The sequence below is a fragment of the Daktulosphaira vitifoliae genome, unplaced genomic scaffold (assembly GCF_025091365.1).
Source record: "Daktulosphaira vitifoliae isolate Bord-2020 unplaced genomic scaffold, ASM2509136v1 Scaffold_3, whole genome shotgun sequence".
Lineage (NCBI taxonomy): Eukaryota > Metazoa > Arthropoda > Insecta > Hemiptera > Phylloxeridae > Daktulosphaira > Daktulosphaira vitifoliae.
In genome coordinates, this window is record NW_026099574.1 from 44450247 (window position 1) to 44467923 (window position 17677).

A 17677-nucleotide genomic window follows, 5' to 3' on the forward strand; every position below is an offset into this window, starting at 1 on the left:
TCTGGATTTCCATAAAAAATAATTCCCTATTAATGCTTTAAGTAATAATAATAATTTAATATTTATGTTAAATGAGGTCAAATTTAATATTATTAGTTTAAAATACATTTTATTAAAAATGCCATGAAATTTGAATATGATAAATTAATTTACTGAAATCAATAAAGCTATAGTAATTAAGATAAATAATCAACAATTAATATAATTAGAATAATCTATTGAGGCAAAACACAGAAAGTTAACTATTAATTAATAATTACTAATTAACTTACACTCAGATAAATGGCATCAACAGCTTCTCTTAAAGGTAGAACTACATTTTGCTTTTTTTCCTTAAATTTTTCGAGTAATGCTGGTAAACAAGCTGAAGCATAGGTTTCAAAACGTTTTTTTAAACCATTTGCTAACATAGCCATACATTTAGATGCTATTCCAACTATAATTACATTACTATCCTTAGTTATGACCTTTAAATTACAAAATAAATAAATAAAATATTAAATTATACAAAGAAAATCTTTTACTTTTTTTAACGCTCTAACTAAATCACCATATTCTCCACTTTCTAATTTAGGAGCTTTTGATAATATTCCTTCAAGCATATCAATTGCTTCTTTGCGCTCTTGCCATTTTTTGGCTTCAATTTTTTCATAAAAATCTTTATTCAGTTGGCCAAGTATGTTTACAGGGTCAAGATGTTCTTCTAGATCATCAACTTCATTATTATCTTCATCAATAACAACTTCTATTGGATAATATTATATTAAATTACTAAACATATATATTTAGACTGGATCAAAAAAAGTCGATCTTGAAAATTCTAATGAGAACTTTATTATATACATTAAAATAGACATTTTGTGAAGATTTGAAATTTTAAAAAAAAATTTTACTGGTTGCTTAACGTGTTTTTAGTTTTTTTAACAAAAATAGTCCAAAAAACAACCTTTGTTATTCAATTTATAGTCAATTATTATGATAACTATATCAAAATAGTTTGATTTTTACTGTAGAATTCAAATTTTTAAGTCAAAAATTGATAATGTGGATAAGATAATTAATATATTATATGGCATATTTCTAGTAGGTCTCAAGCTAAAATTTTTTTTTTTTTTTTGCAGTTTGACTGATTTTTATGTATATTTTAAGTAGAAAAAAATTATTTTCTAATCTTAAAAACTTATAACTTTTTTAAAAAATAAAGTGTAAGCTAAAATATATGATATTCTTGAAAATATTTATCATTAAATACTTTTCTATTTTTTTTTATCAAACAATTCATTTAAATTAAATATAATAAATAGCACAAGAAAACAAATTTATGTTATGATAAAATCATATATCAGTATAAATTAAATTAAAAAATATGAAAAATCAGCAAACCCATGTGAAGTTTACTAGATTTTAATAATAAAATTTTGAACATTTTATAGTTTTATTTAAATAATTTTTTACCATCATTTTATTTTTTGCGGTCATTATAATATTAGGTAAAAAAAATTAATAACATATAGTTTTAATAAAATTAATTTTTAATATGAATATAACTATATCATAGTATAATTATTTTAAAACTAATATAGTTTCAATATAAACTGTAATTAAAGCCATAACATTTCATTTTTTTAAGTAATCGCTATCAACTTTTTACTTAAAATTTTAAAACTAAAAAATTTTTATTCTACAGTAAAAATCAAACTAGTTTAATATTTTAATTATAATATTAAACTAAAAATTGAATATTAGATGTAGTTTGTTATTTTGGATTATTTTTAATCAAAATACTAAAAACACGTTAAACAACCAGAAAATTTTTTTTTAAAAATTTCAAATCTTCACAAAATGTTATTTTAATATATATAATGAAGTTATAATGGTTCCTATTAAGATTTTGAAGATCGACTTTTTTTGATACACCCTAATATATATAACATATGAAAACAGTTTAATAATTAATTGATGTAAGATATATTTCATTAATATAAATTTTTCAAATTATTAAAAAAATAATTTATATGTATTAATAGTACCTCCATTAGAAGCAATAGCTTCTTCTTTTTTAGCTACTAGTTCTTGTTGCGAACGTAAATATCGGGTTGGATGAGGTTTTACATCATTAATTTTTTCGAATTCCACCTCTAACTCTTGCATCTAAAAATATATATTTATTATAATGATTAACTCATCTAGTTGAATAAATGACTAGCCAATAATATTTGAATAATTTCTTGCAAGTGTCTGGGTGAAAAATTAAATGTTACTAAAGAAGAAAATATATGACACTTTTTTAACTTCGATACGAAGCTGAGAAGGTATTAATTTTACGATGATGTGTTTATTTTTTTGTTTTGTGCCTGTCACTACTTTTTCTCAGTTCTCACTTGACCAATTTTTCAAAAACGATATGTCAAAAGATCATAACTAGTCAAAGAAATTACCCTCAAAAATTGAAAATTTTGCCCTCATTCCCCTAAAATAATGAAAATCTTCCAAAAGTTACGATTTTTAAAATTGGTAATTTTCGACATTTTTTAAACTTTTTTTTCTAAAAATTGCCATAACTTATTGAAAAATGAACAAATCCAAATAATTATTTTTTATATAAGTTAGAATATTACTAATTATTATTTTTGTTATTATTATTATAATTACTTGAACTGGTTTAAGATTAGCCAAATGTGTTCTAACAGGGGTAGGACCAATCCATGAGTATAATTCAATAGCCAATAGTTTTGCTTCATCTCTTACACTTTTATCGCGGTCTTCTAACAACGACTGTAATTTTTTTAATATTGGTTTAATATTAAGCACTTTGATTCCAAATTCCCTGAAAGTAATTAAATGATAGTCTTTTATTATTAATTATTTTTATTAAAAATTTTAATTATGTATGCAACTCATCTATAAGCAATGTAAACAATTTATACAGAGATAAAAAATTTAATAAAATCATTTTTGTTATATTTTTAATTAACAAAAAATATTTAATGTGACTATAACAATATTAAAAATAAACCATAAAGTTAATAAATAAATTATAATCATCATAACAAGAGCTTCTTATTTTGTAAATTTTTAAAAATTTTTCATCCCTCTTTCAATAGTCAATGAATAATACAATAAGTTAATTTGTCTCACAATCAATTTTGATATTGGAAAAATTTGCTAAGAAGTAGAGCTAATAACATATACCCAAAAATATGAATTATACTTAACACCAGTGCATGTTCCCCAATCTCCAAAAAAATAATTGTGCTGAATCGTATTGTACCCAAATGTTAATAAGATTTTTGTATTACACCATACACCATTGCTTTGGAGTGCCTTAGTTAAATAGGTACTTAGTGTAATCAATGATATTTTAACATTCCTTAGAGAAAAAATGATTAATAGAAATTTTGAGAAAGTTGTATTTTTATAGTTCAACCAAATGTTGTTTAAATAATAAATAATATAAAATTTTAATATAATTAATGATTTAATTGTTTAATTTTTCATGGAGGAGAAACTTTTTTTTTTGTAAAAAAAAATTATTTGGAATACTTTTTAGTAATAGTATTTAAATATGTTGTATTCTTAATACATTTAATCTACTGTATTTAAATACATATTATCAAAAAATTTTAAAAGTATTTTCAATGAGCCTATAAATAAAACTAATAATGTTTACTTGATAGCAAGAGTAGCAGCTTTGATACAAGTAGATACAATTTTTGGAAATTTATGATCCAATCCTTTGATTAGTTCTTCAATTACAATATCTTGTTTCTCGATTTCTATGTACATAAGAGTGATTTGAATAGCAATATCTTTGGTTTTAGCTTTTGGAGCTCCAAAACATTTAGTTATTAATCCTGTCATAACATCTCCAACAGTACTGTAACAAAAGTTCACAAAAAATATATTAACAAAACTTTTTACAATTAAACAAAGTAATGAACATGAAACTCACCGTGCAGCAGTTCCAGAATTTTCTACAAAAACTAATGTTGCTTCAAGACCTTTTTCTTGAGCAACAGCATTACTGTCAACTACAATTTTTTTTACAATTCCTGTGAATTTATTCCATTCTGGAGATTTTTCATCAAGTTGGCCAAAAACTTTAATAGCTTCTTCATAACCACTTATCCTAGCTTTCCATAACTGTATTTTAAAATAATCAATGATTATAATATAAAATGCAGAATTTTCATGATTAAAATATGATTTAAAATAGTTACTTTATGAATGCATCTTTCTTCAATTGATAATTTAGTATAGGAAGTATCTTCTTCAGCAGCCATTTTGCCATAAATTACATGTATTATTAAATAAAATGTATTTTAAGAAACTTACAGAGATTTTAAATTATCGCTTATATAATCTAAAAAATAAAAGGTAAAAATGTTTCAAAAATATATCAACATTTTTAACACAATTATCACATAATTTTTTCAATTAAAAACCACAAAATTTGATAATTATTATTGTGAAGTATTGAAGAATACTAAAAAGAAATATAATTATACAATAAAATAAAAAAGATTACTTTGCAGTGATTATCAGTCAAATAAGAGTAGGTTGAAAATAACTGTACTAACCACCTATACATTGATAATAACAATATCTGAGTGAAAGGAATCAGCAAGTTCTTTATTAGGATATGACCTACCAACTTAACCAACACTCTATTTTTTTAAAAAAGGTTAAAATCATCTGAACATTTTATAAATGATTATAGATTGAACTAAATATAATCTTTTTCATCTATAAAACTAGTTGTATCATTGTAAATGCAGAGTATACAAACAACAATTAAAAAGTCAAATTAATAATTTATTTTTAGGAAGAGTATCACAGAATTAAATAAGATATAACAGTTAATTAAAGGAATCCTTGGCTTTGTGTACATAAATAAAAAAACTTACACTAATGTTTCTCAATCAATTATGTAGGGAAAAGTAACACTTTTAAGAAAACTCTTTTTATAAAAAAAATATAATTATTATTCACATTAAATGGAATTTGATTTGTTTAATAAACAAAATATTTTTATAATTTTTTAATTTCAAATAAAAAATGTATATATAATTACCATAGATTATTAAGAGTGGCAAGAAAATTGCTCAAGCATTACAAGTAAATTTCCCAAATATAAATGTAGCATGGGTAGATCAAGACAATTTTTTTTTGGTTAGGGGTAGGGTATTTTATAATTTTTGTTAAAGTGAGACCTATTTTTCAAAAAGATCTTTTTTAGAAAATAATTTTATGAGGACATTGCTGTCGTGTCCTCTTTTTTTCCATACCTGAAAGGTGATCATTTAGATTTAGAAGGAATGAGAACTGCTGCTTTATATTTCTCAAAAATCATTTAAATTTAATAATTATTTTTGTACACCTGAGATCTATAATGATAAATACCAAAGAATTTAATACATAATTTATTGATAATTTTTATGTTTCTTACTTTTTTCTTTTTTGATATATTTACATAATCTAGAATATAAGAAAAAAATTGAATTCCAAGGATATTTGATAAAAAAATAAGTGAATTAGTCGCCCTAAAATTTATATCCCACTTATAAGATATCTATACACCTAATCCTCATTAAAAAGATATTAAACACAATGTGTTTTAATATTAACATAATCAATTAGTATACAATTATAGAATGGATTTCTTAATAAAATTGTCATGATTTAACTAATGGTGTAACACATTATACATATACGTTTATGAAATAAGCAACAAAAAATAGTTTAAACCACAACTTTATCCCGAAAATTTTCAAACTATTAATTAAAATTCAACATAGGACTGAAAAAATAACTAATCAATAGTTTTACCTTTCAACAACAATACGATTTCAAATTAAAAAACTAAATACATTTTAAAAATATTTTATAATAGCAAATTTAGAATAATTAAAAAGTTTTCAAAAACAGTAAATTTAATTGCATTCAATATAACAGCAATAGAAAAACGTTTTAATATGATGTATGATATTAAACTGTGTTTTATCAGCAACTACGCGAATTAACGATTTTCTTCTATTGGCGCAGTTCAAACTACTGTCAACAATTTGAATGCAAAGAACACAATAAAGAAACATATGACTCATCTCAAGGACTCTATGATGTGCTTGTGCATATTCTTTGGACATTTTTAATTCTTCAACCTATCATTACAAAATAATCATTGATATTTTTACTGATTTAACAACAACTGCCCTCTGATATTTATCTAATATTAGTAGTAATCGTTGAATTCATAATTTTTTGTAAGTTATTCTAATATATGATGATTTATTTCCCTTTAAATCATCAATTTAGTGATAACACTTATCACGTAAATTCAATAATGATAATTAAGTAAAATAAATATTATGAAAACAAACGATATGTATATGTCATAAAACATTTTACAACTCTTAATCAAGGTTAATAAAAATAAATTAGGCCTTCGTCGAGAGCTAAACATTTTCTTAAACACTAATGATTCAATACTTTAATTTATAAATTTGTACTTCTACAATTATGATACACATTTAACACCAAGTTAACGACATATACAGCTACTTAATCAACTTCTTATTAAATTTAATATATTAATAAGTATTTATTCATATATTATACTTATAAATCATGAAACTTGTAATCAGGGTATAATTAAGTAAATAAGATTTGATTTTCTTTTAGAATAATTCAACAATTCCTTTTAAAAATTAAACACTATATGCAGATATGCCTTGTGCGTTTTTTATGATAACGATTTCATAAATGTCATAAGTCATCTATACTAGTTCCCTACTATGTTGCGTCCCCACTGTGCTGATTATATGGAATATTTCATTGTAAAACTTACTGTTCTCATAATAAAAAAAAATTTAAAAAACCTATTCTTTCAAAATGTTTATTATTTAGAAATCAAATATTGGATTTACGAAAAAAATGATGACTAAAATTGCATAGATTGTATGTGTTCACATCATTTTATATTATGTAATATAAACAATTTATGAGATAAGTAGAAAAAATACAAAAACTGTCCTCATTGATCGAATTTCACTTCAATGTGGCGGCACAGAAAGGGATTGTGTTAGAAGGTTCAAATTTTCAGAGAATTATTATTTCACGACTCTTACAAAAAATAGGGAATACACATTTTGAATTGTTTTTTTTTTTTTGGCCGCCCATATAAGTATATTGTGCTTTAATATAAGCATAACAGTCATGAAACAAATATTGTAATGTGGGAAAGAGAGCAACTCAGGTGTCTAATTCATATAAATATTCCAATTCTTCATGGAATAAAGTGAAATAACACGAATGAGTAAAAACAAATTGTTCAAATATGAATGTAAATTTTTCTTTTGAAATATGAAAAAAACGTCCCTGATTATGTTTAATGTGCAAATAAAGCTTTGGTCTATCATGAATTTTACATTGATAGTAAATCTTTATTTATATTTTTTATGTTTAATCGAATGTGGAATGATAATACTAAGGAGTAAAGATACAGATAATAAATGTTTAGTTTGATGTAAGTTGTAAAAATGATTTTATACTCTCAGGACATAGATACTACAAAAATTTCCACTATTTATTCATTTATTATATTTAAAGTGGGTATAGGCCAATTACATAGTATATTAGAAACATTCATAACAAATAAAAACTTTAATATTTTTACATTTAAAATTTTATAAGAAATTACACTATGTTTTAAAAAATATTTTTTTTTAAATATAAGCAAAAAAATGTTCAGCTCAATTATATTATATTATATTTTTAATCAATAATTAAATTCATCAAGTACTTGCCTAGTTAAAATATTCTTTGCTAGGCTTTATTATTTTATTGTTGAACAATGAATACAAATTTTAGTAAGTTAATTAATTAATAACGCAAAGTATGGTTACTAGATGGCAGTTATTGACAAAAAACACCTGGACAAAAAATATTGACCGACCTTATGAATCATGCGCTCTCTTTGAGATCACTATACATATTCGTAGGCGGCATTCAATACTGTGCGATTTTTTCAATAAAAATCGTACATCCGTTGCTTAAATTAACATTGATCATAATAAATCTTATATATTACACCAGAAACCATTTATACAGAAAAAAAAAATTAGAGATTGTATTTTAATTCTATAGTTATTAATACTTTAATGAACAGGTGTGAACCCACGTACATTACGACTGTACCATAACACGTACGTTTTGTTCTCTACTACCAGCATTTCCTGTGGTCCAGTAGTATTTCCTGCATACGTTCAGTGTTAAATCAAGGCTTCTATTTGAATTAACGTTCATCTATACGATTGTGCAGTAGAACTAAACGAATTTCAATAAATAGTATACTATTCAATAAAATTTATAATTGGAATCAAATTTTAATTAGAACATTGTTAAAATAAAAATTGCCATATTTTGATCCGTAAGTATTAAAAATTATATGTTGAATAAAATGAATATGTAGAAAATGTATTGCAAATTAATCTTTGTTCACGTTTTGATTTTAAAATATTATGTAACATTATATTTATAGCACAATAAATCATTAGTGTGGTATAGTCGATTTTCTTATTTTTCAATTTATATTAATCAAAAAATGATGTACTTTTTGTAGCGGTTTTATATTTCATTAGTAAAATATTTACGATGATTTGAAAATACAAATTATTTAATCCACGAGTATAGTAGATTTTGTAAATCTAAGTTTAAATTTTAAAATCAAACTCAAAACTAATAAACGCATTAAGCGTGAACTAAAAATTTTAAGACTACCAGTATTATAAATAGGTTTAATTTATCGCAAAGCGTTAATTCTATCTGTCAAATTTAATGGTGACTGACTAGAGAAGATAAAATAAGGAATGAACATATAAGAGGGAGTAGTATAGGTGTCAATTGTAGATAAGATGATAAAAAATAGACTTAGATGGTTTGGTTATGTTATGAGAAGAGAGGAATCGGAAGCTGTAAGAACAGTTATAGAAGTGAATGTTGAAGGAAGAACACGTAGAGGAAGACCAAAAAAGGGATGTTATGGAATGCGATATGAGAACTATTGACGTGTGCGTACACGATCGGGGAAAATGTGTCAAGTGGAGATTTAGGATAAGGGTAGCCGATACAAAGTAGTTGGGATAAAGGCAACAAAAAAGAAACAGAAAGATGAAGTTATTTACTAACACTTATAGAAATAATTGTAATAACTTGATGGTGCAAATTAATGTTTCCCTAAGCCGCACACCACGTTATCAAACAAAAGGGTAACTAAATCTAAATTATGATTGCTCATAGCCAAGTGTTAAGGTCATAGGCTTAAATTTATGAATAAATATAGAGGGAATATTTTTTTCTCTACCCTAATTTTTTTATATAAATTTACACATAATTTTCTTAACATTTTTGGATGACTCTTTTTTTTATCGAACAAAATATTTCAGTAGTAATAAAATACGAACTGTCCCTGGATATTGAAACTGTTTATTTGTTGCTGTCGATAATAAAGCTCCATCCATTTCTCCGAAGTGACATAAATTATATTATAAAATCTATTTTGGACTTTCTTATAGTGGAAAATTTTCATATGAAAATCCTTCTCCTAAGACAAAGCATTAAGATTACATTAGTATGAAATCAAAATATTTTTTTTACTTTTGTCTTATGGTGTTTTTCGTTGAAATTTTGTTGCTATTTATGTAGATCATAATGTTATATCGAAAAGTAATTGTTTGTTTTCAAACATTTGAATAAAACAATTTGATAAAACAGTTTCAAAATATTGATCTTAATTTTAGTATAAGAAAAGTATAGTATATAGTCGGAAAAATCGTTTTTATTTAAGTTGACTAGAAAATTAATTTTTTATTATTAACAATAAAGAACAGAATTTTTCAGTAAATTAATAATGATCATAGGCGGAATTAAAATGAAAATTTAATTCAATGAAAGCTAAGAGTAGCAGGCACGTAGATATGGGTGGGCCTGTCCCCCCTTAGATTTAATGTGACCCAGGGCCGGCCCCCCAAATTTAAAATTCAATTATTTTTACGAATTATCAAAAACGTGCTAAGCCTTATATACATTGAAATTATTATTAATTTGTGATTACTATTGGGTTATACAGTAATTATTATGGCTGTATTTTCATTTTTATATTCATAGAAAACGTAATTTGAAAAAGATAACGTTCTAGACGTAATAATAAACGGAATAGCAGTTACTCCAAATGTAGTTATAGGTAAATTTTTTTTAACTCTGGTCCAACAAATGATAACAAACTACCAAGTATCTGCATTGAGTATAATCTAGTTGATTACAAAATTCGATAGAGTAATACTCTATGAAATATTTTTTGATAAATCTTATCTTTAATCTGTTTCTTTTTTTATAATTTAGTAGTTATAATAGGTAATTTATTTGTTTTTGTTACTTTGTTATTTGCGTGCTCTAAATAATAGCAATAAAATATGAATAAAAAAAAGGCAGGAATTGTTTTTAATTTTAAATTAAATAAATTTTACATTGTTTATAATTTATATTTATTTTAAAAATTATTTATAACTTATTTGTTATTAATATTTAGGTATAAATTATTTTTTCTTAATAGCTTAAAAGTTGAAAAATTAAATCAGCTTATGTTAACATCATTATTTTATTTATTTTTCACAATATGAAAAATTCATCCCGATAGTGAAGATGAAAGTATTTTTTTTTTTTAATTATAGGTACTATCCATTTTTTATAATACTATAATAATTAGTATACTTCATACGAAAACAATTTGTTTTTAACCAACCAATGGTAAAATTTTGAACTTGTAAGATTCATAGTATGGGGATACTGTCTAAGGAGGAATGGAGGGAGCTCCCCCACAAGCTTTTCATGGGAAACAAATTATGGAAAATGATACAAGGGCCCAAAATTGTTGGCCCCCCCAATAAACATTATCTGGCTACGTGCCTGAAGAGTAGAAAATAAATTTTGCCCACAAATACTTCCAAAATTTTTATCAGGTCATATTTGATAGGGATTTAAGAGAATTGTATTTACTTTTAATAGCTGAGCGTAGATGATGTCAAATGGAAGTTTAGGATAAGGGTGGCTGACCCCAAGTAGTTGGAATTAAGACGAGGAAAAAGAAGAAGAAGATAAATACTTTAAATATAATTAAATACTATAACATCTAGATACATATCGTAACTTCTTTTCACATACTTTAACCCAAATATTAGGGGTCGGCCAACTGTATTTTAAAGCTCCACTTAACACAATCCGCCACATCATCTATACATACACCAGCAGCCCTATCACCCCCTAATTATATCTGATAATTATAATTTTAACAAGTAAAAAATGTTATCAGTCTCATTTCAGGAGTTCAGATTGGGGAGGTAACCTTCAATTTATAGTTATTTATGAAGAATATGTTTAGTAACATTAAAAATTTAAACATTAAGATTTGATAATAATTTAAAAAATCACACTTTAAAAATAAAGTAAAAGTACTATTATTTATAATGACTAAGTAATAACAAAAGAAAATGGATAAATTAATAATAAAAATTACTAACTTTTTTATTAAAATTAACAATAATCAAAAAATATTAACGTACTTTTTTTAAATAATGTACAAATGAGGATTGATATGACCAATATTACTTTTTTCCGATATTTACTGCATATATTAAACTAAAGTATTTTTAATCGATTTTCAATAAATTTCCGAAAAAAATTTTTTTTTCTTATTTATTGTTGGGTATTATGTGAAATTATATTTTTAAATTTCTAACGAAAAAAAAATAATCTTATATCATAAAAAACAAATAATTTTGTTTATTTCTATTGAATTAGAATGTCAAAAAAATTTCTGATATATAATGAAATATCTTTTTTTTTTTATATAGAAAAAAGTTAGAGAAATTGAACCTGTAATCTTATTAATTAAAAAAGTTTATTGTGGCTATCGCAATATCTCGACGAAGAGGACGTAATGGACTGTGTGCATTTGGTACCGCCTTGGTTAGACACTGGATAACTAGTTTTTTGCTAGGATCATTATTTGCTTCTATAATTATCTACTACACAATTTTAAATCAAAATGGTAATAATTACTCAAAAATTATTTTAAAAGTAACAAATATTTATTTATTTTTAATTTTAGCTCAGTTATCATACGTAGAAAATAAACATTTTGAAGTTCTTGAATTTCGAGGCCAAGAGTCAACTTCAGAAGCAATGGAAAAAGAGTTACGACTTTTAAGAAGACAGCTAAGCATGACTCAAAATCACTTACTAGCTGCTATGAAAACGTCTCTTTTTCCAGTATCACCAACAGAATCACCTCGGAATTCAAACACTCAACCACCGTGTTCAATAAAAAAAGTAACGAAAAGATATCGCACATATACCCAACTTAATTATCATTTAAAGTTTTATTATTTGATAATAAATATTTACAACAATTGTTTTGATAATTGTAATATATATTAGAGATGGAACGTTTAGTTCATATCTGTGAATAGTTCATTCAAGTGAATAGTTCAAATGAACTATTCTTAAGTTCACTAATTTTATTGATCATACTGATATTGTTTGGCAATGAACTATTCATTTATTAGTACATATTAGTACAGCAGTACATAGTTCAGTAGTAATTCACACTATTTATGGGCATTTAAGTTATAAACTAACCTTATACCTTAACCTGAACATCATAAACTAAGAAAAAATTATTACCAATACCCTCATGGCTCATGTTATCATTATCACCTAATCCAAGGAGGATATATTGACCAGTAGTTCTAAGTTAAATCAGAAATCTGATCTAATATTTGTACATTGTATGAATTTATTTTATTGTTAAACTGTTAAGAACCGTGTAACATTTTAACAATATAATTTATTTGTTAACTAATTGTAAACAGCTATTAACCATTTACAGGACGAACCACAGAGAATTTTTAAAGAAGTTCGCGAACCATTTCATTTATACATTGCTACCAATTTTTTTCGAACTGTGAACTGTTAAGTTACAGGTACTGAAACAGTTCAGAATAGTTCATCAAAGTGAATAGTTCAAATGAACTATTCGTTCATGAACTTAACATCTCTAATATACATAAGATAACCAACTCAATAATTTAATAAAAATAGTCTTCTGTATATATTATTATGTTTACTAAATATTATATAGAAATTAAATCTTTCGGAACACTTAATTTATAATTTAGCTTATTTACGATTAAATTCTTATTTATAATTTGTCATGTCAGATTAAAATCTACTTCATTCATAAGTTTTATTTTTTTAATAAAACGTGAATTATTATTGATTTTTCATATTTTAGTAAATAAAGTCTGATTTTTATATTATATGCAATGATTATTTATTAAAATAAAATAATAAATTATGAATAAAAATAAATCTGAAGTATAATAATATAAAAATATTAACTACTTGTATTGGTTAAAAACCATCAACATTTTTTACTTTTGTTATTAGTTTAAAAATAACTATAGGTTTTTTTAAATCGTCACTATTATTTTAGGATGTAGAAACTTTGAGCAAATGTGAAATTATTGAAGTTGGAATTGTGTGTGCTGGCTACAACTCCACTCGCTCAGTTGTGACTCTCATCAAATCTATTTTGTTTTATCGAAAAAATCCTTTAAGGTTTCATTTTATAGTTGATGCTGTATCCAAGAAAATACTAAAAACTTTATTTAACACGTGGAAAATACCTCAACGTATGAAAAATATTCATTCATTATACATCACATCATAACTGCATAAAAATTTTATGAAGTTTACTAACCGATCTAAAACCCTACCTTGATATTTTAAATTAAAAAGTACTTTACCACTTTAAAACTTGGGAAAACATATTTCTTACTATTTTTATAATTATTCATTGAAAAAAATGAATTCTAGAGCAAAATCAGGTATTAAATTGTAACAAAAATGGAAAAACTTAATTCAAATATTATTTATTTCTTGAGATAAGATTTATTTACATTATTTGCAAAAAATAGCGGTTAAATGATTTTGCCATGAGAGGGAATGAAAAACCTTTATGATCAAAAATTCGTGGGTACTCTAATCTCATATCTCAGAGTTTTTTTATTTGTATTAATTATATCAGGATATTAATAAGAACTTATAAATTTATATAAAAGGCTTTCTTTTTATTAAGTTTTCAAAATATATAATATTAAAATATCTATCCACTTAATCCCTTTTCCATAAGATTGGCCCTTGATATTTAATATGTGCTCCTGCTAAAAGTAAATTTATAGTGCATAATGTACACAAAAAAATATATTTCAAACTGGTTCAAGTTGAAAGGTCGCGCCTTACCTTAATTATAATTTATCTCTCATAAAAAGCTTAATATTTTAATTTACTCAAACAAAAACTAATTATTGTTTCATTTAATCGTCGTTATTGCGGAGCTGAACACAGTGTTATAATTATAATTTAGAAAAAATCATAGCCATTAATAATAAGAATTTAGTTCATAAAGTATTTATTAAATAAGAATAAATATTTTCTATATATTTTAGTGGAGATAGAGTTTTATCCAGCTGAAAAAATTGTGAAAGAAGTATCATGGATAAATAATAAACATTATTCAGGCGTTTATGGTCTAATGAAACTTTGTTTAACTGAAGTTTTTCCCAAAACTATAAATCAAATACTTGTATTGGATACAGATATCACTTTTGCTACAGATATTTCTCAATTATGGATGAAATTCAAACAATTTAAAAAAGAACAGGTCAATAATTTATAAGTATTTTTAGTCTTCTAGTTTATAAGTACTTTTATGACACTTGTATATTTGATTAGGTTCAATATCTGTAAATTAGTGAATAACTCTTTAACCTTTATTTCAGGCATTAGGTTTAGTTGAAAATCAAAGTGACTGGTATCTTGGGAAATTATGGAAAAAACTTAAACCATGGCCAGCACTTGGTCGAGGGTAAGAATATCAACTAAATACTACATCTTCTATAAAGATAAATGCATATGTATCTTTTTTTAGTTATAATACAGGTGTTATTTTAATGGACTTACAAAAATTACGTTTAATAGATTGGAACAGTTTATGGAGATCAGTTGCTATTAAAACTTTAGTAACTCATTATTGGACAAGTTTAGCGGATCAAGATGTTTTTAACACAATAATTAAAGAACATCATGAACTACTATATCCTTTACCGTGTCAATGGAATGTACAACTTAGTGATAATACTAGAAGTGAATTGTGTTATGCCGAAGTTGTTGAGCTTAAAGTAAGTTTTTATTCGATTTTTTAGGGGTAATGATAAAAGTTGAACTCCGTTGTATTTATTCTATTAATCTCAATTTTTATTGAAATATTTAACTCACAATGTATAAAAAGTTGAACATTTTATAGGTCATTCACTGGAATTCACCAAAAAAACTTAAAGTCAAGAATAAACATGTTGAATTTTTTAGAAATTTATATCTTACGTTTTTAGAATATGATGGAAATTTACTACAAAGGGAACTTTTTGGTTGCAACTATTCGTCTATAATACAAGACGTTCCAGAAGTGAGTTTGATGATAATACTATATTTAATTGTAGAGCACTTTATCAAAAATATGTTCTTAGATTTTTCTGACAATTTAATTTGAACTTTAAAAATATTGGTATCATTCAAATATTTATTTTCAATGAATATTGACCATTTACACAGTTTAAACAATATTTAACGGAAGTAACATTTAAATACATCCTCACTAAAAAAATGTTGCTACAAAACAATATTTATAATTTATTTATTTTCGAACAAAATTTGAGGGGCTTAGTTATCTAAATATTGACAGACTGCACTGATAAATAAATATATTCTCCAGTTTACTTAAGAGAGTCGATTTTAAAAATTACATTTAAATATAATTTTTTAGATTAGCGAAGATGATTTGTGTTACGAATTTAGAAGAGCTGGAATAACAAGTTTAAGAACGCATTTATATTTTTTGGAATTTGATTATCAAGCTTCTTTAGATGATTGTGATATTACACTTGTTGCTCAATTGTCAATGGACCGTCTCCAAATGGTAGAAATGTTATGCGAGTATTGGGACGGTAAGTTTTTTTTATTTATTTTTTAAATTTTGAATACGATATTATATTATAAAATTATAGGTCCCATAAGTCTAAGCCTTTATATGTCAGATGCCGAAGCTCAACAATTCTTAAGTTATGCTCAAAATTCAGATGTTCTTAAAAATAGAAAGAATATTGGTTATCATATTGTATACAAAGAAGGGGTATGAAAATTAAATATAACTATAAAACTACAAAATTAATGTTTAACAAATGAATTATTTCAGGACTTTTATCCTATAAATTTATTAAGAAACGTTGCTTTAAAAAATGTTGTGACACCTTATGTATTTTTGTCAGACATAGATTTTTTACCAATGATGGGTCTTTATACATACTTAAAGAAATACATATTCATAATGAATATAAAATCATCAGACAAGGTACATTCACAATAAAAAATATCTTATTTCTTTAATTAATATGGCTATTATATTCCCGAATAACATTCTAAATATATTTTAGGCATTGGTTGTACCAGCGTTTGAAACTCAAAGATATCGAACTGCGTTTCCACAAACTAAAGCAGATATTCTAAGAATGTTAGATGATGGTGCTTTATTTTCTTTTAGATATCATGTGTGGCCAAAAGGTCATGCTGCCACAAATTACGCTAAATGGAAAGGTTCCACGGTACCGTATAAAGTAAGCTTTTCAGTAAAATTTATTTATTATTTATGTTATTATTAACTTTCATTTTAATTATTTGATAAAAGGTTTCATGGGAACCTGACTATGAACCATATGTAGTTGTGCGTAGTGATGTTCCCAAGTATGACACTCGATTTGTTGGTTTTGGTTGGAATAAAGTATCTCATATAATGGAACTGGAAGCCAGAGGATATACTTTTATTGTTCTGCCCAATGCGTTTATAATTCATATGCCTCATGCTCCAAGTTTTGATATTGCAAAATTTCGAGGGTCTTCACAATACAGAAGGTATGTATTCATTGATTGTAATCATTCCAAGTAAATTAATTAAGTAAATTATAAGTCGTAACATACTTAATTATACTAAAATTTTACTATGCTTAGGTGTTTGAAAGTTCTCAAAAATGAATTTATTGAAGATCTTCGAAATAGATTCTCAAGACAATTAAATCATACAGAAAGTTAATATTATAATGAATTTTTTAATACAGCAGAAGTGAAAGAATTAAAAATGCGCCAAGGAAAATATTGTGTTCAATTGATTTTAGAATTTTAATGTGTTAAATTATTATTTTTTGAGTCATTATTTATGAGTTATCTTTTAGAATGTTACTGAGATTTTTTGTAAAATGATTCAATTGTACTTCACTAATAATTATTTAAGTTCCTATATTGTGTTAATCTTATAAAATATATGTACAATTCCATTTTTTTAGATCTCCATGTGGTATTTATTTTAATGATATAAAATATTCCTTTTAACACAGGTGTTTAAATTACGATAATATTAATAAAAAAAATTAGTACCACGGTTTTTTTTAATGTAATGTTTGGCATATAAAAGTTACCAAAAGTAAGGCATCTATATATTGTGTTTTTTTAAGGA

The 17677-nt window shown here is 24.6% G+C and overlaps 2 protein-coding genes across 2 annotated transcripts in view; one reads left to right on the forward strand and one right to left on the reverse strand.

Annotated features, from left to right (window-relative positions):
- Window positions 1–6042, reverse strand: part of LOC126902287 (protein mini spindles-like) — a 27224-nt gene extending 21182 nt beyond the window's left edge. The window contains exons 1-8 of the mRNA XM_050679389.1: window positions 5830–6042; window positions 4221–4363; window positions 3953–4143; window positions 3671–3877; window positions 2653–2827; window positions 2031–2151; window positions 525–745; window positions 273–467 (exon numbers count right to left, since the gene is read on the reverse strand). Of these exons, the coding sequence (XP_050535346.1) occupies window positions 273–467; window positions 525–745; window positions 2031–2151; window positions 2653–2827; window positions 3671–3877; window positions 3953–4143; window positions 4221–4283 (1173 nt within the window). The 5' untranslated portion in view covers window positions 4284–4363; window positions 5830–6042. The remainder of the gene's footprint in view (window positions 1–272; window positions 468–524; window positions 746–2030; window positions 2152–2652; window positions 2828–3670; window positions 3878–3952; window positions 4144–4220; window positions 4364–5829) is intronic.
- A 1934-nt stretch (window positions 6043–7976) lies between these two features.
- On the forward strand, window positions 7977–17508 carry LOC126902289 (xylosyl- and glucuronyltransferase LARGE1-like). Its single transcript, XM_050679390.1, has 14 exons — window positions 7977–8428; window positions 11907–12103; window positions 12164–12384; window positions 13550–13748; window positions 14565–14779; window positions 14898–14983; window positions 15047–15296; window positions 15422–15580; window positions 15938–16118; window positions 16179–16303; window positions 16367–16522; window positions 16605–16784; window positions 16856–17079; window positions 17176–17508. The coding sequence occupies exons 3-14, from the start codon at window positions 12238–12240 to the stop codon at window positions 17255–17257; spliced, it is 2004 nt and encodes a 667-aa protein (XP_050535347.1). The 5' UTR covers window positions 7977–8428; window positions 11907–12103; window positions 12164–12237; the 3' UTR covers window positions 17258–17508.
- Window positions 17509–17677: the final 169 nt, after the last annotated feature.